Below are 24,277 nucleotides of genomic sequence, written 5' to 3'. Positions count from 1 at the left end.
GGGGAGGGGTGGAGTGGCAGTCCAAGATGCTGATTTATAAAGCAGCAGCAAGCAGAGCTCTTTCTCCACAGCCTTGGGACAGGGAGCTGGTCCTGCCTGAAGGATGCCGAGGTGGGAGCAGCAGTCCAGCTAACATCTGCTGGCCACAGGAGAGGGACCCACCACCTCGGGGAGCTTCTGCACTCCAGGACTGCTCTGAGCCACCACACTCCCCAGCTGGGCTTGGGCTTGTCATCCAGAGATTTTGGCTTTTGATCCAGAGGCTTTGGCTTGGCTGCTTCCCTCCGTCAGGAAAGGAATAAACTCACCAAGATGGTCAAGGTGGGTACAGTGCCCAAGGAACTGCCCCTGGTGTTTCTTCTTATGTTTTATCTTGTGAATCTATTCTTTAAGTAGTGGCTAAGTTAAAATTTGAATTAACACCAGACGCTCTTGGGCATTAACAGTTTGCATTCTTGGGAAGAATTCTTGGACTGGCTGAGCCAAAAATCTGAGCCAAAGCTGGAGATTTTATGAAACTCTGAAGGTTAAAGGTTAACATAGGTCATGCTTATAAGTGAGCAACTAGATTTTACTAAATTCATCGATTTTCTTTATTTTTCTCTTCCATCTGCTAAATTCTCCCAGCAGAGAGGTGTTGCCTTTCTCTCCTGGTTTCTGTGCTCTATGGGGATTTGAAAAGCTGAACAGATTTTTTGGGCTGGAGAGTTAAAGAGAGGAGGAGAAGGAGGAGGAAGAGGAGGAAGAAGAGGAGGAGGAGGAAGGTGAAAAAATCCCAATAGATAAAACAGATTGTGAATCTTCACCATGGCAGGGAAAAATTCAGAACTTATAACAGGCGATCCCTGTCTCTGGGATGTGCATCACCAAGCAAAATCAAGTGTTTAGGAATAATATTTCAGTCTTTAAAGTCCTCAAACTGCTCAGCAGCTCTTTGCTTTCCCCTCATCAAGAGACAATGTCAAGATTTAAATACTCCTCTAGTTACAGGAAAGCTGAGGATAGGATGTTATGAGTTCAGAACAGTGTTAAATAATAAGACCTCCCAATTATGATTGTTTTTTTCTTGCTGCTTCCATTATTTGAGCTTTCTTTATGTTATGGAGAGATCTCCCCTCATTGCTGTGAGATCTCTCAGGAAGCCAGGCACTGGCAGAGCCCCTTTGTGCTTTGTCCCATCAGGGAACATCCAGGGGGGCTCTCCTGAACTCCTGGGGTTTAATCCAGAAGGAAACCTCTGGAATGGGGTCACCCAGTGGCTCTCCCAAGGTCTGGCATGTTGCTTCCAGGATAATCTGGGAGCTGGAACGTTATGATTAATCAGCAGCACGGGAGGGAAGTTTGCCCTGCACACTGCAGAGTTAACCCAGCCTTTGGAAACAGCACAGTGCCCGAGTTATCACAGAAAGCAAAACATTCCCTGAGGTGCAGCAGCCTCCCTGGGTCAACAGCTCCCTGTGCCCAATATTCCACTGCCAAAAAGAAGTGAATTGTTGGCTAAATCCCTGCCAGGTCTGAGCTCCATGTGAGCAGGAACAGAGCGGCTCCTCCTTGGCATTCAGTCTGGTGCTTGCCTCCATTCCTCACTTTGATACAGTGAAAATACGTATTTGTAAGTGTTGATTGTAATTAAAATTTGAATTGTGAAGTTATGGATCTGAAAAGCTCCAGGAACAAGCAAGTTCTCAATGGATAATTTCCCCCCTCCCCTTTCCTTTCATGAATATTTTGCTTTTCCACTGATCTCTTCTTGGAGCTGATAAATAAATTAGTAATTTTCACTGCTGAGGTAATGGGCAGTAGTTTCCTACACTTGTTTCAGATAATAAACTGCTGGAAGTGTTGCACATCTTTAAAGCAATCCCTGTAATTTGCACCTGATGAAGTCCTGACCACAATCACAGTCACACAAACATCATGCATGCCTGGATAAGACAGGAAAAAACACCTGAAGTAGCCAGGAGAAAGTGACAGTAGAAATTTATAAATTTTTCTGAAGAAGTAGATCTGCAAAATTTTGACTTTTTTGTGGTCTTTTACAGAAAAGGTCCGATGTTTACTCAGTTGAGATCTATGGGACAAAAGATCTACATAAAACAGAGATCGAAGATGAAGAGGAGAAGCACAAAGACCAAAAAGGCAACAAGAAGAAAAAGAAGGCAGAAGATCTTAAGAAAGAACTGGACCTGGTGAGTGTTGCTGAGCTTCCATTACACATTCCGTGAAATCCAGGGAGTGTCCTGCACTGAAAATCCTGGCACAGGGAAGGATTTGCTTCCTCACACTCCTGGAGTGTGCCAGCAAAGCCCTGTGCAAGATTAATACCTCAAATGAGAGGATGAATCTGGTATAATTAAGGCAGCAATGGTACAGAACATTATCTGCCCAAAAAGGAGCCATTCCCCAGATGGAGTCACTGCCATCAGTATTTCCTGACAACTTGCACAGCCAGCCAGGAGTCAGAGGGATGGGCAGGACCTTGGCATTGTGCTCCAGAGATTCCAGAGCTGAGAGCAGCTCTGAGCCTGAAACACAGAGGGTTTTTACCCAAACCAACAGCTCTGGCCTTCAAGAACTTTGTGTTTTCCTCCTGGCTCTCCACTGACCTGCTCTTGGAAATGTTGCTTCCTCTCCACGCATTCCAGTTTCCCAATCGGGAACATGAGGCTAATTATGCTGACCTCTTTTTGGGATTGCTGTGAGAGCAGCTCAGAGGAGAGGCTATTTACAGGCTGGATGGCATTTCAAAGCTCAAAGAACACCAAAATAAGGTATTGATTCCATGATTCTCCTATCCATTCCCCCAGCACGTTTCCGAGATCTGCCAGGCAGCAGGTAAAGGTAAATATCTCTCTCCGTGTTGTCTTTGCCACTGGGGGATGTAACTCCACTCCCGTGTTTCTAAAGAGAAACCAAAGCACAGACAGGAGAATTGACTCACCCAAGTACCCATGAATCACTCTGAGAAAACAATTGGGAGATCTCTCAAATTCTTGGCTTCTAAATGCCACTTCAGCACAAGATATAATTAGGCCAGTGATACCACAGAGGTGTCACTGAGGCCAAGGAGAAGAGCTTTGAGATTTCCCTCTCCCACACCCTTTTTAACTGTGCTCAGAACCTGTTGCCTCTTTCCACCAGACTGAGGAGGATAATTCACATTCCCTACCCTGGCAATCAAGGGCAGAGGTTGCTGTCACACACACTCTGAGCCCTGCAGCATGCAGGCAGAAATGATTTAGCCAAAAGAAGCTCAGCCCCCCGTGGCAAGCAGCAGAAACATGAACACACCACCCTGTTCTTGTGACAGATTTGCTGGAGGAGGGAGCTATTTACAAAAGCACTCTGCAAATCAAAAGGAGAAAAAAAAATCTCATCTTCCAGTGGAAGATATTTTGCTTATCGATATGCAGATTTGTCCAATTAATGAGAGTGAGGTGTCCTACAAGCAACCTCATCCATGTTGCCAGATCTAGGCAGTTTGGAAATAAAAATTCCAGCAGTCTGATGCCCTGCTGACTGTCCTTTTCTGTCTCTCTTGGGATGCAGGATGACCACAGGCTCAGCCCCTCGGAGCTGGAGATGAAGTACGGTACCAGCATCGACAAAGTAAGTGCATAGGGCTCCCTTAAGGAACTGCCTCGGTGCCTCTGGCCTCCCCAGAGCTCCCCAGGAGCAGGAATTTCATTTTTAGATGTGTGGGGGTGCCTGCATTGATGCTCCCAGTAAAGCCTAAACCAGCAAGCCAAGGAGCACTGCCCTGGATTTAAAGTGGAGTTTCTCTCGAGTCTGAAGAAAGCTGAGCTGCTGCTTTGAAATCAAAAATGGGACCTCAGGGTTTTGCACCAGGACCTCATTTTTTCTAAAGCTGTTATCTGATCTTTTGATTTCACCACAATTCACTTTTCACGGTAACCATTTATAGCCAAGACTGCATGGATTGAGCTGATTTTGAAGGAAAATCTAGAGTTGAGAAACTACACCTGAGTCCCTTTGACACCTGACATTTGAATATCAAAGCACTGAACGTGGCCAGAGCCCAGAGAAGAATTTCAAGAACCTCCTGAGCTACAAACACCTTGTGGAAATCCAGAAACAGCAGCAAAAGAATGTCAGTTTGCCCCCGGCTTTCCAAACACTTAGTCCAGGTATATTTGATTGATAACCAACGGAATGGAAACTCCTGATGTGGCCCCAAATTCAGTGCTCCAGAAGAAATAAGAAATAAGCAGATAACTGATAGCAGCCGCCCTGAAATCAGGTTTGGAAATCAGAGTTGCAGCTGGTTGGTGACACAAGCAGCCTTGAAGGAAGCAGCAGCACGGGGTAAAAATCTGTGTGTGATTTCACTGTAAACGTGTCGCCTCCTCCTGCAGGGTCTCTCGAGCGCAAGAGCAGCAGAGATTTTGGCCCGGGACGGCCCCAACGCGCTCACTCCTCCCAAAGCCACCCCTGAAATCGTGAAGTTCCTCAAGCAGATGATCGGGGGCTTCTCCATCCTCCTGTGGATCGGGGCCGGCTTCTCCTGGATCTCCTTCGGCATCCAGCTGGCGCAGGGGGTGGATTCAGCCTTCGACAACGTGAGTGGATGAGCTCCCACTCCGCCACGCTCGCGGGGATTTAAATCCTACACAGGGACTGCAAGGAGGCCTCTCGTTCTCACCACTTCTGATAAAACTCAAACACCGCCACACCACTCGCTTAAAGAGTGCCTGGGCAAAGGTTTTGATAACCTCTGGGCATAATCACAATTCCTGAGAATTCTGAGAGCAGTAAAATGTCTAAAGACTTTAGACTCTGACTTCAGTCAGAGATTAAGAGTCTCTGACTAGTTCCCAATTGAGTTAAACTCTGATTTTATTTTTTTAATTTGTTTGCTGCACTGTAATTTGTTCAGGATTGCATCAGTTTAGAGAAGGATTTTAGATTATTAAAACTATCAAAACCTTTCATTATTCACACACACAAACAAGCTTTAATTGATCATTTGCAGACCAACACCAGGAATCCTTTTCTTAACCTGGCCAAAACTTCATTTTAAAGCAACACAGAACTGATTCATTCTAACAGAGAAATTGCTGAAAACTTGTCTTAAATTAACCCAATTATATCTTTTGTTGATCAGCTCTACCTCGGAGTAGTCCTGGCTCTGGTTGTCATCCTCACTGGCATCTTTGCTTATTATCAAGAAGCCAAAAGCACAAACATCATGGCCAGCTTCAGCAAGATGATCCCACAGGTGAGAACCAAAACTGAGGCAAAAATTAATCACAATAATGCAGGAGGAAAGCCCAGCAAGCCCAACTTGAATTTATCTCTTGGCAAAAGACCCAGATAAACATCCTGAATCACAAACCATTGCTAAAAAGCACACAGTGGTTGCTTTCATGGACCTGTCAATTGTAGGATGTACATCCTTGTTTTCCCTCAGTGCCCAGTATGAAGCTGTAAAAAGGGTTAACTGTGAAAAGGGTGTAAAGAATTGTAAAACCTGTAAAAAAGAGGAAGTTTGCTGGCTTCCACATTTTGCAGCCCACTGCTTTTACCCACAGACCTGATATCATGCGAGCACATCCCTGGAAGGCATTTCCCCACCTCCAAGGCCACTTCCCATCTCACATCCCCCAAATTCCAGCCTGAGCAGTCCAGCTGGATGCCAAATCTGCTCCCATTTCCTCTCCATCAGCCTGCTCTGGCTCTTTCCCAGGACACAGAGGGGAGGATCTCAGTGTAGAAGGTGGCACAAACCTAATTTTTGTTCCATTTCTCTCTTCCAGCAAGCTGTTGTCCTCAGGGATGCTGAGAAGAAGGAGCTGCCAGCAGACCAGCTGGTGGTTGGGGACATCGTGGAGATCAAGGGTGGGGACAGGATCCCTGCAGACATTCGCCTCATCTTCACTCAGGGCTGCAAGGTAAACAGGGCTGGGAAGAGCAAAGGAAAGAAGGAAAACAGAGTTTGGAGAGGTTTGTTACATAGGAAAAATTTCTACACAGCAAATATGGGTTATTAGAGCTTTGATTGGATATAAGTAATGAAGTCAGAGAGCAGAAGCCTGAATGTGATGCTGAGCTCCTCTAGGACTGACACCTCCCCCCTGGACATCCAAGAAGTCCATGCCATGTTCTGGCTCTGCTCTTTGCCAGATGCAGCAATACACGACTGAGAGTTTTCACTGGAGGCAGATCCTCAATATTGTGGGGTTTTCTCAGGCTGCTGCTGAAAGTCCCACCGACAGACACCCAGCATTGGCTGACCTGAATTCCCACAGAAATAGGTTCTGTCAGGGCAGCAGCAGCTCAGAGAAGCAGCACTGGGTGATGTTGATGTCACAGATTATGAATGAAGCTGCCACCTCACCTCCCGGGCTGGACACCCCTGTGTACTGCTGACTTTAATCTGGGCATGTCTCCGTTTCATTAAAGGTGGACAATTCTTCACTCACAGGGGAGTCAGAGCCACAGTCCCGCTCCTGTGACTTCACCCACGAGAACCCCCTGGAGACCAAGAACATTGCCTTCTACTCCACCACCTGTGTGGAAGGTGAGCTGATCCTGGAACATGAAAATCCCATTTCATCCTCTTTTTCTGTTTCTCCACTGGCTCCAGCCACGTTTATCATCCTGTGTGCACACCTTTACCTCCTATTATCTTTTTTCTATTTAGGCTTTGACCTCTATTCAGCAGCTTCGGGGTAATTGAACATTTCTAATTTTTATTATTTATCAGCGTGCAGAGAGAAGGGCCCCCATAAAAGCACCTGCAGAGGTGCTGCTTGGTCCTGCTAACCCGTTTGAGCCATTCTGCTTTGAGGAACTTCAGAAAGGTTTAATTGCCCACATGAATTTTGATCTGAGCAGATTAAAGCGTGACCTTGGGGGTGGTCATGTTTAGCATTTGTTCCTACACGCAGCGTGGTTATGGCTGCACCAATCGATGGATTGATTTGGATTTGAACTGACGGCGGTTTCCTTGCAGTTTTTCCATCAATACCTGCTGGAATGTCAGGCTGCAACTGCCTCTGAGTGTTTGTGTGCCCTGGAGGTGACAGTTTTTGTCCCTGCAGGCACTGCCACCGGCATTGTCATCAACACCGGGGACCGCACCATCATCGGCCGCATCGCCTCCCTTGCCTCGGGCGTGGGCAACGAGAAGACGCCCATCGCCATCGAGATCGAGCACTTCGTGTACCTGGTGGCAGGAGTGGCCATCTCCATCGGGGTCCTCTTCTTCATCATCTCCGTTTCCATGCGCTACAAGATCCTGGACTCCATCATCTTCCTCATCGGCATCATCGTGGCGAACGTGCCCGAGGGGCTGCTGGCCACGGTGACGGTGAGTCTGTGCTGGGGTTCTCTGCTTGCCTCTCCAGCTCTGGCTGGGTTGGGTTTGAAGAGGGGTGGGGGTTCTTATTCCAAGGATAAACCCTTCATTTGGGAATTCTGGTGTAACTGAGTCATTCATCTTAAACCCAGCTGGGGTTTAAGTTCAAGTGCTGCTCTGCCTCGATGGCTGCCGAGTACAATGATGTGACGCATTTCCCCACCACCCACTCCCACTTGGAAGTGGGGACATTGTACCCTGAAAGTCATGTGAAAACTCCACTTATTACCAATTTTCCAGCACTAAAATCCCTTCCTAAGGAGCAGCACACTTGATAAGCACTGCTGGCTCCAAAGCAACCCAGCAGCAAACAATGAAGGGAATCATTGCAGGAGTCACGGAGCTGGTGACCAGCAGCTCCCTGCCCGTTGTAGGTTCTTGCATCTCAAATAACCTCTTAACTGATAAGACATCCTTATTTCTAGAGGCAGGCAGCAGGTTCCTTCCTATCAGCAGCAAATCTACCTGTGCTAGTTACAGCCAAACCTCAGATTCTAAATTTAAAAAGGGAGGAAAAAAATGCACTGCAGCCAACAAAAACGACAAATTTTAAATATTCTCTTAAAACCCCCAACCAAACACACATCAAACCCCACAAAAGATCTACCAGGAGAACACAACCTGTGTGTAAGCACACCTTGGTGAGAACTGGACCCCTTCCCTCCTGCCAGGTGAGCCTGTCCCTCACGGCCAAGCGCATGGCCAAGAAGAACTGCTTGGTGAAGAACCTGGAGGCCGTGGAAACCCTGGGCTCCACCTCCATCATCTGCTCCGACAAGACAGGCACCCTCACCCAGAACAGGATGACTGTTGCCCACCTCTGGTTTGACAACCAGATCTACTCGGCCGACACCAGCGAAGATCAGACAAGTAAATGGGAAAATGGGGGTGTGGGAAGGGGGACACCTGGATCCATCCTAGGATGCTGACTTTTGGTGGCTAAATCAGACCTATCTTCCTTCTACACATGGAAATCCCTCCTTAGCCATGTGGAGATGTGAAAAAATAATTAATATTGAATTACAATCACAGGAAGTAAACCTGAAGGAGGTTCTACTCCAGAAACTTTTGTCAAGAGTAAATTTAGTAGGGAATTAAGCAAACAAAAATAATCCAAACCCCTTTGCCAGCACTACCAGAGGGAAAATTTATATCAATTTTTTTTCCCATAAAGGAAGCAGTCAAAAGAATAATTTTTTTTCTGCAAATAAGTCAGTTCTGTTTATTCACGGTTAAGATTTTACTTGTGTCATGCAATGTGCTAAAGGATGCAATGTGTGCTTTGCTTCTCTCAGCCCAGCCCTTTGATCAAAGTTCCCCTTCATGGACAGCATTATCAAAAATTGTCACTCTCTGCAACCGGGCGGAATTCCGGCCAGGACAGGAAAACCTCCCCATCATGAAGGTACTGCTGACTTCACAGCAGCTTATTTCCCTTCCTCTGAAAAAGCCATTTTCTCAAAAATCTCCATTTTACCATGCCAGCCTTCTAAGTTCCTACTGACAGTGGTTTTACTGCTGCACGCTCACAAAATTTAACACAGGATAAAAAAACCCACACAGCCAAGAGCATAAAAATGCAGATTATCCTGAATTGGAGGAGATCCACAATCCCAACTGCTGGCCCTGCACAGGACAGCCCCAAGAACCCCTGTGCACTGTCCAAACCCAGCTGTGCCTGCCAGGAAAAAGGCAAGACAACTAGCAGGAACAGTAATTACTGCACTGTTAATTTATTGTAGCAAAGGTAAACATACCTTAATTGATGTCTTTCCACATGACTGCTTGAAGGTAGTAAATTCTACTGACTGGACTACCAGGACAAACCTGCTGTTTACTCATCAATGCCATCCCCAAATTAATTTGCATTTGTGCCTCAGCTCACCTGTAGTGACCTGAGTGTGACCCCAAATCTGCTTTAGAACAGCAAAAATGCTCTTTGCTGTTTGCTGTGGCTCAGCTCTAACTCTAAGAGCAAAGCAGACACCCCCAAATTCTATTTCAATATTTTTCCAGGACAACTTGAACATAAAAATGTAGATTCCTTGTTGTGAAGTGCGTGGCATGTCATGGAATTGTGGAAACACAAAAGTAAAATGTTTTCTTCCTTTGTGCCCACAGAGGGTGGTGGCTGGAGATGCCTCTGAGACAGCTCTGCTGAAATTCTCTGAGGTCATTCTGGGGGATGTGATGAGCATTAGAGCACAGAACAAGAAAGTGGCTGAAATCCCTTTCAACTCTACCAACAAATTCCAGGTGTGTTTCTTTTTTTTTTTTTTTTTTTTTTTTTTGGAAATCATGCCAGATTGTTTCTATCACTGGGCCTGTTGCAACAATGGGTGAGCTGGAAGCCTTAATGGGGTAATTCAACAACAGGAAAGTCAAGTTATAATAGATACAGTTCATTCCATTTGATGGAAATGATGATTTCTTCATGGAAAAGAGAATTAATCCCATGGAGAACTAGAAGCAAATGAGGACAATTTGAGCTCTTCCAACCTCTCCTGTTTGTGGCACAGCTCTCCATCCATGAGACCGACGACCCCCAGGACAAACGCTTCCTGCTGGTGATGAAAGGTGCCCCAGAGAGGATTTTGGAGAGGTGCAGCACCATCATGATCAACGGCAAGGAAGAGCCTCTGGACAGTGAGAAGGCAGAAGCTTTCCAGACAGCCTACATGGAGCTGGGGGGCATGGGGGAAAGAGTGCTGGGTGAGTGCCTGGGAAAATGGGGGAAAAATGAAAATGGGGCAAAATCCAGCTGTAAAACCTGTGAAATGGAGTTTAAAATCTTGGCACATCCAGCATTCCTGGAGAAATGGTTAAATCCTGGAGTTCCATGGGCAAGAGCAGAGCCTCTCCTCTTTCTCCCACATTTTCCTGCCCATCACACCAACCTAAATATCTTTTCAGGTTTCTGCCACTTGTACCTGCCTGAGAAGGAGTTTCCAGAGACCTTCCAGTTTGACACAGATTCCATGAACTTCCCAAGCTCCAACCTGTGCTTTGTGGGGCTCCTGTCCATGATTGACCCACCTCGTTCCACGGTGCCTGACGCCGTCTCCAAGTGCCGCAGTGCCGGCATCAAGGTAAGGATTTTACAGAGAAAAACACAGTGGGTCCACTCCGGAAAGACTAATTAAGATTATTTTAGGTATTATTTAAAATTTAAGATCTTCTGCCACATTGCCATTAATTATCTTTCTAGCAACGACTACCAAAAATATTAACTTTAGTTAAGACCATCCTATAATTTCAATTTAGAAAGTCCCCAGAGACAAAACATTTTCATTTAGGTGGGAATCAAACTATAGGAACTGCACAAAACCCTCAAACCTGGAAATCCAAATTTGAAAAAGCTCAGATACTCTCTCATCAGATCCATTTCTAGAATACAGAACCCACACCAGCAGGAATTACTTGCTGGGAAACAGAGTAAGGTGATAGAAACAATTCCAGAGAAGGCATCAGGACACTGCTTTGGACATTTAGCCAAAGAAATCATTAATCTCAATGTTATTCAAGTGGAACTTGAAGCAGTAATTCCCCTAATTTCACTCCCTGGGGACCCATAAATAAACTTTCAGCCCATTCTCCTAATTTCACTCCCTGGGGACCCACAAGTAAACTTTCAGCCCTAAGGAGAGGTGAAACCTATCTAAATCAAGGAAAATCATATTTGGAATTACATATCTCAGATGAGATGAATCCCAAACCCCAACCCTGATGAAATTTTCCCTAGCCTGAAGACAGATCTGGCAATTTTTCTTCAAGAAAAGGCTGTGCTTATCTGTCAGGACACCTCAGTCACAAGGATCCATTTTAAGATGCAATATTCCAACAAACCCTCTCCACTGAACATACCTAATATAGATCCTTATATAAGGGCTCCTTTATTCTGCATTATTCTAATCTGGCTGCCTGTGACGAGTTCTTCCTTCAGAGCCCTGATAAAGCAGCTCAGTAAGAGAGGCAGAGCCCAGATGTTGATACAGAGCTGGGCAATTACCGCCCCTAATCTCCCCTTGCTGTGTGCACAGCGCTGCTCTGATCCCAAAGTGCTTCCTGCTCCTCAAAACCTGACGTTGCCCCTTATCTCCCTCCACCATTTGGCACTCACTTGTCCCTTTCTCAGGTCATTATGGTCACTGGCGACCATCCCATCACGGCCAAGGCCATCGCCAAGAGCGTGGGCATTATCTCAGCCACCAGCGAGACCGTGGAGGACATTGCCAAGCGCCTCAACATCCCCGTGGAGCAGGTCAACAGGAGGTGAGGGCCAGCAGAGCCTGGCAGCACCCAGGGCTTCATTTCCCTGCTCTCTCCACAATGCTTTTATTCTACATCCCCACTGCTTTCTGCTTTTTTTATGACGCATTCCCACTCCTGAGTCATCTCCACCTAAATGTGTCCACTCAATGGTTTTCATCTGTGCTGCCCGTGAAGAAAATCTGGCGAATTATACTTTGCAGATCATGTGGAAGTCACTGTCACTGTTTGACTAAATGCACACACACACACACACACACACAGAGCAAAATTCAGCATCACACGACCCAGTTTGGACCATCAGCCCAAATTCCTCCTTCATCCTTTAAATGGGGAAAAAATAACATCACAAGGGAAGGATAAAGGCTCTTTGCAGAAGTGATGTCTTCCCCTGCTCCTCCCAGTGAGAGGCCTCTTCAAAATGCATTTTCTGAAGCTTTAATGAGACCCCTCTGTATCCAGAGGCGACTGTGATCCACTCTGGATTTCTGCCTTTCATTCAGCTCCCGCTGATTAACAACGAACGCCTCTGCAATTAACTCAATTTGCCGCTTTCCTGCCATCCAGCTGCACGCCCGTCCCACGAGTGCACCATTTTCACCCTTCCAATCTGAAAACTCCCCCGCCTTGCCCGTGGCTGTTGCAGGGAAGCCACAGCAGCCGTGGTGAACGGGATGGAGCTGAAGGACATGAGCTCGGAGCAGCTGGACACGATCCTGCGCGAGCACTCCGAGATCGTCTTTGCGCGCACCTCGCCCCAGCAGAAGCTGATCATCGTGGAGGGCTGCCAGAGGCAGGTGAGGCAGGCGTGGCAAAGGTCCCACAGAGCCACCAGGGCTGAGAGGCTGGGAGCCAATTCCCAGCCCTCCCTAAGCTCTGTTTATACTCTTTTCCCCCATGCCAGAACATTATCTAACAGATTGCCACAAACGCTGCCTGGACTCGATCCAAGGCGCTCAAATTCCTGCTGCAGACACAGCTCCTGGTGACAAAATGAGCTTTGCCTGGGTTTGGAGCTGTAGCCAGAGCATGGATTGTCCCTGTCACTCTGAGAAACACAAAAAGCCTCTTGTGCCCTGTCTGGGAAGGAGAATTCCCCCAGGAATTCTTTAAACCCAGATAAAAGCACTGCTGCTGCCACATCCTCTCCTCTTATCTCTTGTGGCCACTCAAGAGCCATGTCCTCCTGCCCACAGGAATGTTTGGGAGTGGAACAGGTTAGTGGCAGTGCTGGGTGAACAGCTGAACTCACAGCTCTTTTCCAGCCTAGATTATTTGTGATTCTGAGGCATGAACCCCACAGAATGCCAGAACATGATTTATGTACCACCAAGTCTTATCTGTGTTACTTCCCAGGGCTGTAAATCAGGCAGCAGGATTTAAGGAGAGTTTGTCCCATCCATGGACAATATTATGTAAAGCAGCCTGGAGTGCAGCCAGCACAGGAGGAAAAAAAAATACAGAGCTCAAAGATGAAAATTGCTGTCAAAAGAATCTCGACTCAAAAATGACACCTTCCAAGTAGATTTTGTGAATTAAAGCCACACTAGTGCTGTGCCTGGACTTTGTAGAGAGGAAGATGTGACACAAGATATTATTTTATTTTTGTAGTCGTGCCAGCACTGAGCTTCTCAATCAGCATTATCAGCTCTTTGGGTTTAAGCCTGGAGGGCTCTCTAGAGAGTAAAAAAAAAAAGATATAAAACTTCTCAATTTGGTGCGGTTTTTATTTTTTGAATGGTCTCTGTTAGGCACACGGTGGGTAAACGTGTTCTGCACTGCTCAGACTCCCACACTCCTGGCAGATTTGGCTCTTTAGGGATGGAAAGGAACACCCTCCCCCAGCCAGTCTCCAGCTATGTTTAGTACTCAGAGCTTATAAGCCTTTCTGAACATGGCATTATTTATAGGTAGTGACACTGTGCTCAATCCCCCCAGGGACAGGAAATTCAGCATTTGATTCATCAGTTTGCCAGGCTTTGCCCCCACTCTGAACACCCTGCCTTGAACCAAGCCAGAAACTTCTGCATCAGCCAGAGCAGAGCCTGGAGCTGCAGGAGATGTTCAGGAAGATAACAAAGAAGCTGGGTTGGATAATCAGAGTTTTTCATCTTTTGGATTAGTAGAGAAATTCTAGCACAGACAGGCTGGCCAGAAGCTGTTGGGATAGGATGAGGACGGGCTCTAACTCAACAGTTACATAATTTATGAATCAGATGAAGCCTGGCTGTTTCTGTAGCACTTCATTAAAAAAAGCAGGATATTTTGTGTTAATCAAACCTCCCCCAGATGTCAGAGGTGAGCCTGGCTCTGCTCAGACAGGGATGGAGCACGTACATAGAGCAGACATCCAAATCTTAAATCCTCTTTATACCAAACTATCAGATTAATGGCATTTGAAATGCATCTAATTGAGATGTCTACTCTTCGGGATGAAGTGAATCACATCCCTGAATTTTCCAGGTCTCTACTGTAAGGGGAAGCACACAAAACTCTGAGATTGCTCTCCTAGCCCTGCCCACCACCCTCCTGATCCCTGGCTGTGTTTGACACAGGGAGGATTCAGAACTTCCTATCAGCAATTTTCTGTTAGAAATATAAAGACTGATGATGGCAGCATTCACCTCTCCTCCCAAACCCACATCTGGATGCTTTTGTGTCTTCCAGGGAGATGTGGTTGCCATGACTGGAGATGGAGTCAATGACTCTCCTGCCCTAAAAAAAGCTGATATAGGGATTGTTGATATTGGGATTGCTGATATTTTCCTGTTAGAAATGTAAGGATTGATGATGGCAGCATTCACCTCTCCTTCCAAACCCACATCTGGATGCTTTTGTGTCTTCCAGGGAGCTGTGGTTGCCGTGACTGGAGATGGAGTCAATGACTCCCCTGCCCTAAAAAAAGCTGATATTGGGATTGCTATGGGGATTGCTGGCTCTGATGCAGCCAAAAATGCAGCTGATATGGTCCTGCTGGATGATAACTTTGCTTCCATTGTCACAGGAGTGGAGGAAGGTAAAGAAAATGTTGTTTCCCACTTTTTGAGCTGGAAGCTGCCCCTTGATCCTGCCCTCCCCTCTTCTCTTTCTGGATTTGTGGATTTGATATTTGGGAAAGCTGGGAATGAATTCTATTTCTACATGACAATCAGAGAATAAGGAAATAATCTCCCTGTCTCGCACATAATAAAGATTTGCTATCTCTGTTTGATCAAGCTTCAGATAAAAGCACTTCCTGACTCTTTCCAAAGCCTCACAAAGATACAAATTCTTTTTTCCACCTTTTCTGTTCTCCACCTAAGACAGGAGCACTCATCCCACATGTAAAGAGTTGTGTTTCCATCATCACAACCACAGCATTTTGGGGAATGGGATTTTCCCCTCCAACTGCCTCACCAAAAGAAATGTTTTATTACACTTGAGTTTTCATAAGGCTCTAAGGGAGGGGAGCTTAAAAAAACCCCAACAGAACCAAATGATGAAACACACAAGGAAAGTAGAAATAAGCAGTAAATGTTTCCATTTCATTTAGTTAAATTTAAACATTTTTTCTGATAAAAATTCCCTTTAACAGAAGAATTTTCTCTTCCCCCAGGCCGCCTGATTTTTGACAACCTGAAGAAAACCATTGCCTACACCCTGACCAAGAACATTGCTGAGCTCTGCCCCTTCCTCATCTACATCATTGCCAGCATCCCAATGCCCATTGGCACCATCACCATCCTCTTCATCGACCTGGGCACGGACATCGTGAGTTGGGAGCTTCAAAGGCATTTCCTGCTGGAATATCCTGCCAGGGAGAGGGGCTGGGGGTGGAGGCACACCCAGGAAAAAATCCAGGGGATTTTGAGGCTTTATCCTGCAGCTGAGACAGGCAGCGAAAAAAGGGATTAAAAGCAGCCAGGTAGAGGGAAAGAAGAGTAGAAAACAACAACATCCTGCAGGGGGGGAGCAGAAAGCAAAGACATCTGATGCAGGCTAAAATCAGCAGTGAACAATTATGTATAATAATAATAATAATAATAATAATAATAATAATAATAATAATAATACAATACAATACAATACAATACAACACAACACAACACAATACAATACAATGTAATGTAATATAAAATATAATATAATATCATATAATACAATATAATACAATACAATATAACATAATATAATGTAATACAATTAGAATATCTTATGTTTTAATCAAGAGATCAGAGGGATTACATCCAGCCCAGCCCAAGGGGCCTGGAAGACCCTTTAATTTTAATTGAAATATTCAATTATCATTAACCTCCTCTTGCCTTTTGTATTGATCACCAGATCCATGCAAGTTTCAGCCTTCCCCCAAACCCTTTACACATTAATAAGAATTAATTAACTAATAGGAATTAATTTATTAGGAATCTGCACAGATCCTCCTCTCTTTCCTGCAGTCCTGCCACCATTCATGAGAACCACTTGGGAGCTGCAGATTGCTGCGAAACCCCCGGGAATCAGGGAAATGCTGCCCCAGCCCCTGAGGGTTTGTTTCTCTTGCAGATCCCCTCGGTGGCGTTGGCGTACGAGAAAGCCGAGAGCGACATCATGAACAGGAGGCCTCGGAACAAGAGGAGAGACCGGCTGGTGAACCAGCAGCTGGCTGTCTACTCCTACCTGCAGATCGGTGGGTTGGCCTCCCCAACGCTCTCTCGTGTCAGCAAAGCAAGACTCAAGCTGATTCACTTAAAAAAAAAAAAAAAACTAAATTTAGGAGATGAAACTCAACCCCTTCCTCTGCAAACCCACCAGCCCCCTCCTGTTGCTCGTTATTCGGCAATAAAATGAGGTTTTTTATCTACAGAGGGCACGAAATTCACAGCAGCAACACTCTCAAATTACCTTCAGCATGTTTCATGCATCCAGCACATCCGCCAGTGCTCCTTAATTTCGGTTTTTCCTCATTCCTGCCCCTTTGTTTCTGCAGGAATCATGCAGTCAGTGGGGGCCTTCGTCACCTATTTCACCGTCTATGCTGAGCAGGGGTTCCTGCCCTCCACGCTGCTGGGAGTGAGAGTGAACTGGGAGAGCAATGCCATCAATGACTTCGAGGATTCCTACGGACAGCAATGGGTAAGGCAGCCCTGAAAATTCCCTGCCCACCTGCTTGCTCAAACATTCCCCAAAATAAAGGCATAGGGAATGCAAATAGAATTAGTTTTTCATCCCATGTTCTCACAGGAGAGACTCTTGGGGGCTTCCTACCACACAGCTCTTTCAATCAGCCTCTGCTCTTTCATTCATTCTTCCACCATTTGCCTCCTTCTCGCTCACACCCTCTGCAGACGCACCTTCCTCTCTGGTTTTGATGGTTAAAAATCAATCCTCACCATCCTCTCCCAGCCCTGCTGGTGAGCAGCACCTCTGCCGAGTCCTTGCAGCCTCCCCCTGCCTCCCCTGCAGAATCACAAGGCACAGGAGGCACTGATAAATCCATATAAACACCCCTCGTGCTGCACCTCGTGACTCAGTCCTGGAACAAAGCTGGGCCCAAATCTGATCATTCTGTGTCTAAATCTGGAGTAACCCCGCGTTCAAGCCTTGGGCGCTGAAACGAAGCCTCCCACAGAGGTTTGAACAGCCTGAGGAGGTGGGAGGGTCTGATTTAAAAAGATTTTGGTGTTTCCTTGGCTCTGCAGACCCACTACCAGCGCATATACCTGCAGTGGACTGGCTACACTGCCTTCTTTGTCAGCATCACCATCCAGCAGGTGGCTGATCTGATCATCAGGAAAACGCGCAGAAATTCCATTTTCCGCCAGGGCCTCTTCAGGTGAGTTTTGCAGAGGTGCAATCCCAGGATGGTTTGGGTTGAAGAGACCTTAAAGCCCATCTGTGGCTGTCGAGGCAGGACGGGAATGAAGGGACTCTGACTCAGAAGGCTGTGAGAGTAAATCTCTGGTTTATTCAAAATACAGTGCTCTTTTATACAGAGCTTCGTGAGGACCAAATTTATTGGTTTTGAAGTGAAAACAACCCACACCATTGGTGCAAAGTGCTTGATGCACAGTGATAGAACTCAACTATAAACAATGTGAAAAACAAGAGAGATAAAGAATTATTTACATTCTTATCCAGCTCTTTCCTAAGCTTTTGCCTAGCTAAAAATTCTCAGTCTCTTTCTTTAACTGAATCTAAGTCCCACACCCATCTCATCCCAGCCCTGCCATGGGCAGGGACTCCTTCCACCAACCCAGGCTGCTCCAGCCTGGCCGTGGGCACTGCCAGGGATCCAGGGGCAGCCACAGCTTCTCAGCTTCCCTGTGCCACGGCCTCACCTGGGGAGAATTTCCCTCTGAGGACAGGATTTTTTCCTATCTAATCTAAACCTGCAGTTCAAGTTAGCCTCTTGCTCCCTCCAGAAGCAGGTGAGCTCAGTGATTTGGCCCTCTCACTTTCAGTCTTTGCACAACGATTAAGCCTGGCCTTAAACAATCACAAATCTCAGGCAAATATTTTATTACACCTCCCCTCAGCCCATTTTCTACTTCAGGATAGGGATTTTCTTTAAAGACATTGTGCTGGTTATTCTGAAAATGCACCAGCTTAAAACCAACTTTCCATTCTTTAAAATGTTTACGAGCAGAAAATGGGAGTTTCTCTTCCAGATTACTTTCTGAACTCCTTATCAAGAGATAGCAAGTCTGGACTTCCCTGAGATAACTTGAGGCTCTGAGAAGGGAGATACCAGCTGGCCAAACTGCCCCAGACAGTGCTGGCCGCCCTCTGCAAACCTCCAGTCCCAGGAGAATTCCAAATATCAGCTGGGCCAGAGGCCAGCAGCAGAGCTGGCATTGCCTCCCGGCCTTTCTGATAGCAGGGCAATTTATTTTCCATCCTTTATCTGCAGCTACAGGGCCTACACCTATGTGTTCTTCCTCCTTGCATTAACACCTGAGTCACCCTGAGCACAGTCCCAGAGCAGCACAAGCCTTCAGGAGCTGCTGCTGGGAGTCTCCCGCAGCTGGATTTGGGCTGGGAATGCTGCCAGGAGAGGCAGCAGCACTCGGGGTGCGGGACAGAGGTGCCCAGCCCAGCCCTGTGCCTGCAGAGCTCGCCCAGGGCAGGGATTGCAGGGATCCAGGAGCATCTGCAGGCACACAGGGGGTTAACTCTGGGGGTTATTTAACCCTCTCACAGGGGTTTTATTCTGGGGTAATTTAACCCTCTCACAGGGGGTTAACACTGGGGTTAATTTAGCCTTCTCACAGGGGTTAATTCTGGGGGTTATTTAACCCTCTCACAAGGGTTTTATTCTGGGGTGATTTAACCCGCTCACAGGGGGTTAACTCTGGGGTTAATTTAACTCTGGGGTTTATTTAACCCTCTCACACGGGGTTAAATCTGGGGTTAATTTAACCCTCTCACAGGGGTTTTATTCTGGGGTAATTTAACCCTCTCACAAGGGTTTTATTCTGGGGTGATTTAACCGTCTCACAGGGGGTTAACTCTGGGGTTAATTTAACCCTCTCACAGGGGTTTTATTCTGGGGTAATTTAACCCTCTCACAGGGGTTTTATTCTGGGGTCAATTTAACCCTCTCACAGGGGTTTTATTCTGGGGTAATTTAACCCTCTCACAGGGGGTTAACACTGGGGTTAATTTAACCTTCTCACAGGGGTTAATTCTGGGGGTTATTTAACCCTCTCACAAGGGTTTTATTCTGGGGTGATTTAACCCTCTCACGGGGGCTTAACTCTGGGGTTAATTTAACCCTCTCACAGGGGTTTTATTCTGGGGTAATTTAACCCTCTCACAGGGGGTTAACTCACTTCTGTCACAGGGGTTTAACTGTGGGGTTAATTTAGCTCTCTGGGGTTAATTTAACTCTGGGGTTAATTTAACCCTCTCACAGGGGTTTTATTCTGGGGTTTATTTAACCCTCTCACAGGGGGTTAACTCAGTTCTGTCACAGGGGTTTAACTCTGGGGTTAATTGAACTCTCTGGGGTTAATTTAACCCTCTCACAGGGGTTAAATCAACTCCGTCACAGGCGCTTGACTCTGAGGTTAGCTTCAAATCTCTCACACGGGTCTAATTTATTATTATATAATATTATTTATAATTTAACCCTCTCACAGGGGTTTAACTCTGAGGTTAATTTAACCCTCACAGGGGTTTAACTCTGGGGTTAATTTAACCCTTTCACAGAGGGCTAACTCTGGGGTTAATTTAACCCTCACAGGGTTTTATTCTGGGGTAATTTAACCCTCTCTCAGGGGGTTAACTCAGTTCTGTCACAGGGCTTCAACTCTGGGGTTAATTTAACCCTCTCAGAGGGGTTAAGTCCACTTTGTCACAGGGGTTTAACTCTGAGGTTAACTCTCTCACATGGGTCTAATTTATTATTACATAATATTATTTATAATTTAACCCTCTCAGAGAGGTTTAACTCTGGGGTTACTTCAACTCTCACATGGGTTTGACTCTGGGGTGAATTTAATTCTCACAGGGGTTTAACTCTGAGATTAATTTAACCCTCTCACAGGGGGTTAACTCTGGGGTTAATTTAACACTCTCCCAGGGTTTAATTCTGGGGTTAATTTAACCCTCACAGGGGGTTAACTCTGGGGTTAACTCTCTCACAAGGGTTTTAACTCTGGGGTTAATTTAACCCTCACAGGGGTTTAACTGTGGGGTTAATTCTGTCACAGGGGTTTAATTCTGAGGTTAATTCAACTGTCTCACAGGGATTTAACTGGTCCTCTCTGCTTTTCCTGCAGGAACAAAGTGATCTGGGTGGGGATATTTTCCCAGATAGGAATTGCTTTGATTCTCACCTATGGCCTTGGACACGTTACAGCCCTGAACTTCACTCCACTCAGGTGAGCTCTGGTGCCACTGAGCTCCCCTGCCCTCCTTGTGGGCACAAAAGGGAGCAGGAGCCCATGCAGCACCACTGCAGGATAAATATTATTAAAAATCATTATATTCATCACTATTTCTTGGCCAAAAAGGCCATTATTGCCATAATTTCCACATTCTCCTACTGGATTTCCTACTGAGGATCCAAAAACCCACTTGTGCAAAACCAACATTTAAATATTTCTTCCAGCATCTCCAAGGTTTTGATGAGCACAGCCAGCATTTAACTTTTCTTTTAAATAGACCAGTCAGGTGATTTATTGCTGTGATAACACCAGGCAAAATTTCCTTCTGAATAGGACCTGGAATTAATTAATTCAGTGACCACTTAAAACTGGGAGGTTTTACATGCTCTTCATCAATTTGAGAGATTAATTAGGAAAACGGAAAGAGGCCCAGGATTTGTTTCAGTGACATGGAACAGCACAGAGACCCCAGGAGTGCAGCTGAGATGTTTTCAGGTGTTTCTGAGCGAGACCTTTTGTCCCCACTCCCAGGTTCCAGTACTGGTTTGTGGCTGTGCCTTTTGCCATCCTGATTTGGGTCTACGATGAAATCCGAAAGCTGCTCATCAGGAGACACCCAGGAAGTGAGTGCACTGCTCTAACTGAATTTTAATGGAATATTTTCATTTCGTGTGTCTTTTCCCACCCTTCCACCCCCACCTCAGCTGCCACTCGCAGGTGACTGCTGGAAAATGAATCGTTTTTCTCCAACCATTTTCCTTTTTGAGGAAAAATAACCAAGTTTTTGTGTTTCTTTTTTTAAATTATTATCCCCTCCCTTCTCCTGCAGGTTGGTGGGACAAGAACATGTATTACTGAGGAGTCTGACACAGGAGAGCTCCTTCCCCACCTGGCCCAGCCTCTGCTGCTTTCGAGTCCTGTCTGTGCAATATCGAGCATGGATCCATCCCATGCTGGGGTGAAGAGATTTCATGGATTCTATGAAGAAATAAGGACTTTAGAGGCTGAGAAATTACCTCCCACTGTACTGTAAAGCCTAGAAATTGAAATACTACCTATTTTTGTAACTGCTACGACTTTCCCTCGTTCAAAGATGGAGTTGGAGAGAAGTCTGAGAGGAAAACAACACGAAGACAGGAATTCCACACAATCCAAGGCATTAATTTGCACTGAAGGAGTTGTCTGTTGATTTTTGTGCTGGTAGAACTGAATTCCAAGGGAGTGCACACCTAGATCTGTTTTACCTTGCCACAGGTAATTGTGCTGTATAGGAATAATTTGATAATAAAACATTTTTTTTCCAGAAAACTGTTCTCTGTCTTAGTTTTTTTTTAATAAAGACTGAGAGAAACGGATCATAGAGGAAAGAAGAGCAGCCTTGCTTTTTTTACCCCCATTATCAGACCAAACAACACTTGACCCCATTCAGATAAAAGTGTCTTGAAAATCAAGGCACAACCACATTTAAACCATTTGAGACCCCAAATTCAGTGCTCACTTCCCAAAGGTGACAATCTCCAGGGGAAAATAGGTATTAGAATTTAGAATTAGTTAGGCACAGGTAAAGTTATTTTCGAAAGGTCACTTCTGCAGGAACCAGTAGGTCCCACTTCTTGTTTAGACAAAAGATTTCCCAATTTTCAAGCAAAAATAAAATTATATTGCCTTTTCTATTTTAAATACAAGTTTAGATAAGTTTTGCAAAAGAAATGGAGCAGGAGAACTGTTGCAACAGAGAGAAAATCCAAGGGAAGAGCTGAGGGATGGGACAATGAGGAATGTTTTCCAATCTAAAGCCATTCCCATCAATCTAAATTTACATTTATGGACTTTAAAATAAAATCTAAAATTTAATAAATTGAAATTTAGATAAAATGGAAATTTAAAGTTTACATTTCCAATCTAAAGCTGCTCCCTTCCCTGCTAGGAGACACTTTGCATTTTGTGACCTTCTTCCCCTCACATTGTGCCTGGCTGGGCATTAATTATTAATTATCCCGGGAATCAGCGCTTTTCCCAGAGAGACACAAGGAAGAGGAATTGCCAAGGGAGGAGGAAGAGCGGCAGAAAATGAACCGGTAAACACGGGGCGGGCCCAAATTGCAGATAAATGTGCTTTTATCGCTGGTGATGCAATCCTGGAGCAGCAGGGCACAGGTGCCAGCCTGACTCATTTCACACCTCGGCACCCGCCAGCAGCCAGCGCTGATTTATTTTATCTTGTTTCAACGATAGCAGAGATAGGAGAGAAGCTGCAACACTTCCAGCACTTGTGGCTTGGCCAAAATTCCCCTTCCAAGAGAGGCAGGAAGAGGAAAGGAGAAGAGGAAATTCAGTGTGAGGGGAGAATTTGCTGGGAGAGGATGCAGCTGCTTTTGGTTTACTTTTAAAACAAAATACATAATGAGAAGGAGAAGGAGAGAAAGAAGGAGAAGAAGGAGAAGAAGAAGAAGGAGAAGGAGAAGAAAGAGAAGAAGGAGAAGATGAAGGAGAAGAAGAAGGAGAAGAATTAGAAGGAGAAGAAAGAAGAAGAAGAAAGAAGGAGAAGAAGAAGGAGAAAAAGAAGAAGGAAGAAGGAGAAGAAGAAGATGAAGGAGAAAAAGAAGGAGAAGAAGGAGAAGGAGAAGAAAGAAGAAGAAGAAAGAAGGAGAAGAAGGAGAAAAAGAAGAAGGAAGAAGGAAGAAGGAGAAGAAGAAGATGAAGGAGAAAAATAAAGAGAAGAAGGAGAAGGAGAAGAAAGAAGAAGAAAGAAGGAGAAGAAGAAGAAGGAGAAGACGAAGGAGAAAAAGAAGGAGAAGAAGGAGAAGGAGAAGAAAGAAGAAGGAGAAGAAAGGAAAAAAAGAAGGAGAAGGAGAAGGAGGAGAAGAAGGATTGTATATGATAATATATAGTATTTATTTATTTTTATTATTTATTATTATATTTTATATATTATTTATTTCTAAAACAAAAAAAATCCACCCATGTTTCCTTGAAACAACCCATGGGAAAGATGCCTGGAGATGTTTTCTGGAATACCCCTGGAGAGGTTGTGTGGAATATCCAAGATTAAAAGCACAGTGGCTGCTCTGCAAAATCATTTCTAGAGTAAAAATCTGTTTTTTCCCTGCTGGCTGGAGACCAAATCTATAAAGAATTATTACAAAAAGGACCTTGTGGTGTAGTGCTTTATCTCCTGGCAGTAACCACCTCATAAACACATCCCTGGACAAGGACAGGGGGGTTTTGGCTCCTGGTTTTCTTCCTGCCTCTCTTGTTGTCACCTGGAGAAAACCTCAGCACTGCTGGCTGCACCAACAGCCAACAGATTTTGCTGCCAATACTGAAATAAAAACCCAATATACTCAGAAGGTTCTGTCCTCAGGATCTCCCAACACAGCAGGACAAAACCACAGAGCCACAGGAAAGGGATTTCCCAGGATTTCAGGGCCAAGGAACACAGTTCCAGCTGTAACTCTGGAAATAATCTGGCTTCATGGTTGTATTTCCAGGAATACTCTTTTAAATTCAACAAACCATTCACTCCCTGGGAAATGCATCATCAGAGGGAACTTTGGCTGCTCTGGGTTTGAAAAAAAATCAAATAAAGAAACAGGAAGAAACAAAGCACCGCAAGCTGGAAAAAACTCAGCAGCAGAAGAGGGGGAAATAAATGAAATTTTGAGAAGAAAACTTAAAAGCCAGATGGGATCAATCCATTTAAACACCAACATATGCTCCCGAGAGGAGAGCAAAGGAATTCTGCCTCCTGTGATGGAAC

General features: G+C 45.4%; 1 protein-coding gene and 1 long non-coding RNA gene across 2 annotated transcripts; one reads left to right on the top strand and one right to left on the bottom strand.

Annotated features, from left to right (window-relative positions):
• Nucleotides 1-217: 217 nt before the first annotated feature.
• Nucleotides 218-21,819, top strand: ATP12A (ATPase H+/K+ transporting non-gastric alpha2 subunit). Its single transcript, XM_077787999.1, is given in 23 exon segments — nucleotides 218-321; nucleotides 2,043-2,189; nucleotides 3,550-3,609; nucleotides 4,377-4,580; nucleotides 5,126-5,239; nucleotides 5,778-5,912; nucleotides 6,424-6,541; nucleotides 7,065-7,333; nucleotides 8,053-8,251; nucleotides 8,677-8,786; nucleotides 9,503-9,637; nucleotides 9,901-10,093; nucleotides 10,295-10,470; nucleotides 11,517-11,685; nucleotides 12,308-12,447; nucleotides 14,498-14,666; nucleotides 15,246-15,400; nucleotides 16,190-16,313; nucleotides 16,614-16,759; nucleotides 17,326-17,459; nucleotides 20,410-20,511; nucleotides 21,049-21,140; nucleotides 21,347-21,819. Coding segments are annotated over 23 exon segments (3,129 nt in total). The 5' UTR covers nucleotides 218-312; the 3' UTR covers nucleotides 21,376-21,819.
• LOC110468197 (uncharacterized) lies at nucleotides 15,309-17,073 on the bottom strand. The gene is made up of 4 exons (XR_002465042.3): nucleotides 17,017-17,073; nucleotides 16,529-16,743; nucleotides 16,304-16,371; nucleotides 15,309-15,515 (listed from the first exon to the last, which is right to left on the bottom strand). It is a non-coding gene; the product is annotated as an uncharacterized LOC110468197 (long non-coding RNA).
• Nucleotides 21,820-24,277: the final 2,458 nt, after the last annotated feature.

This window comes from Lonchura striata, chromosome 23, assembly GCF_046129695.1.
Source record: "Lonchura striata isolate bLonStr1 chromosome 23, bLonStr1.mat, whole genome shotgun sequence".
Lineage (NCBI taxonomy): Eukaryota > Metazoa > Chordata > Aves > Passeriformes > Estrildidae > Lonchura > Lonchura striata.
This window is presented reverse-complemented; position numbering and strand designations above follow the sequence as displayed.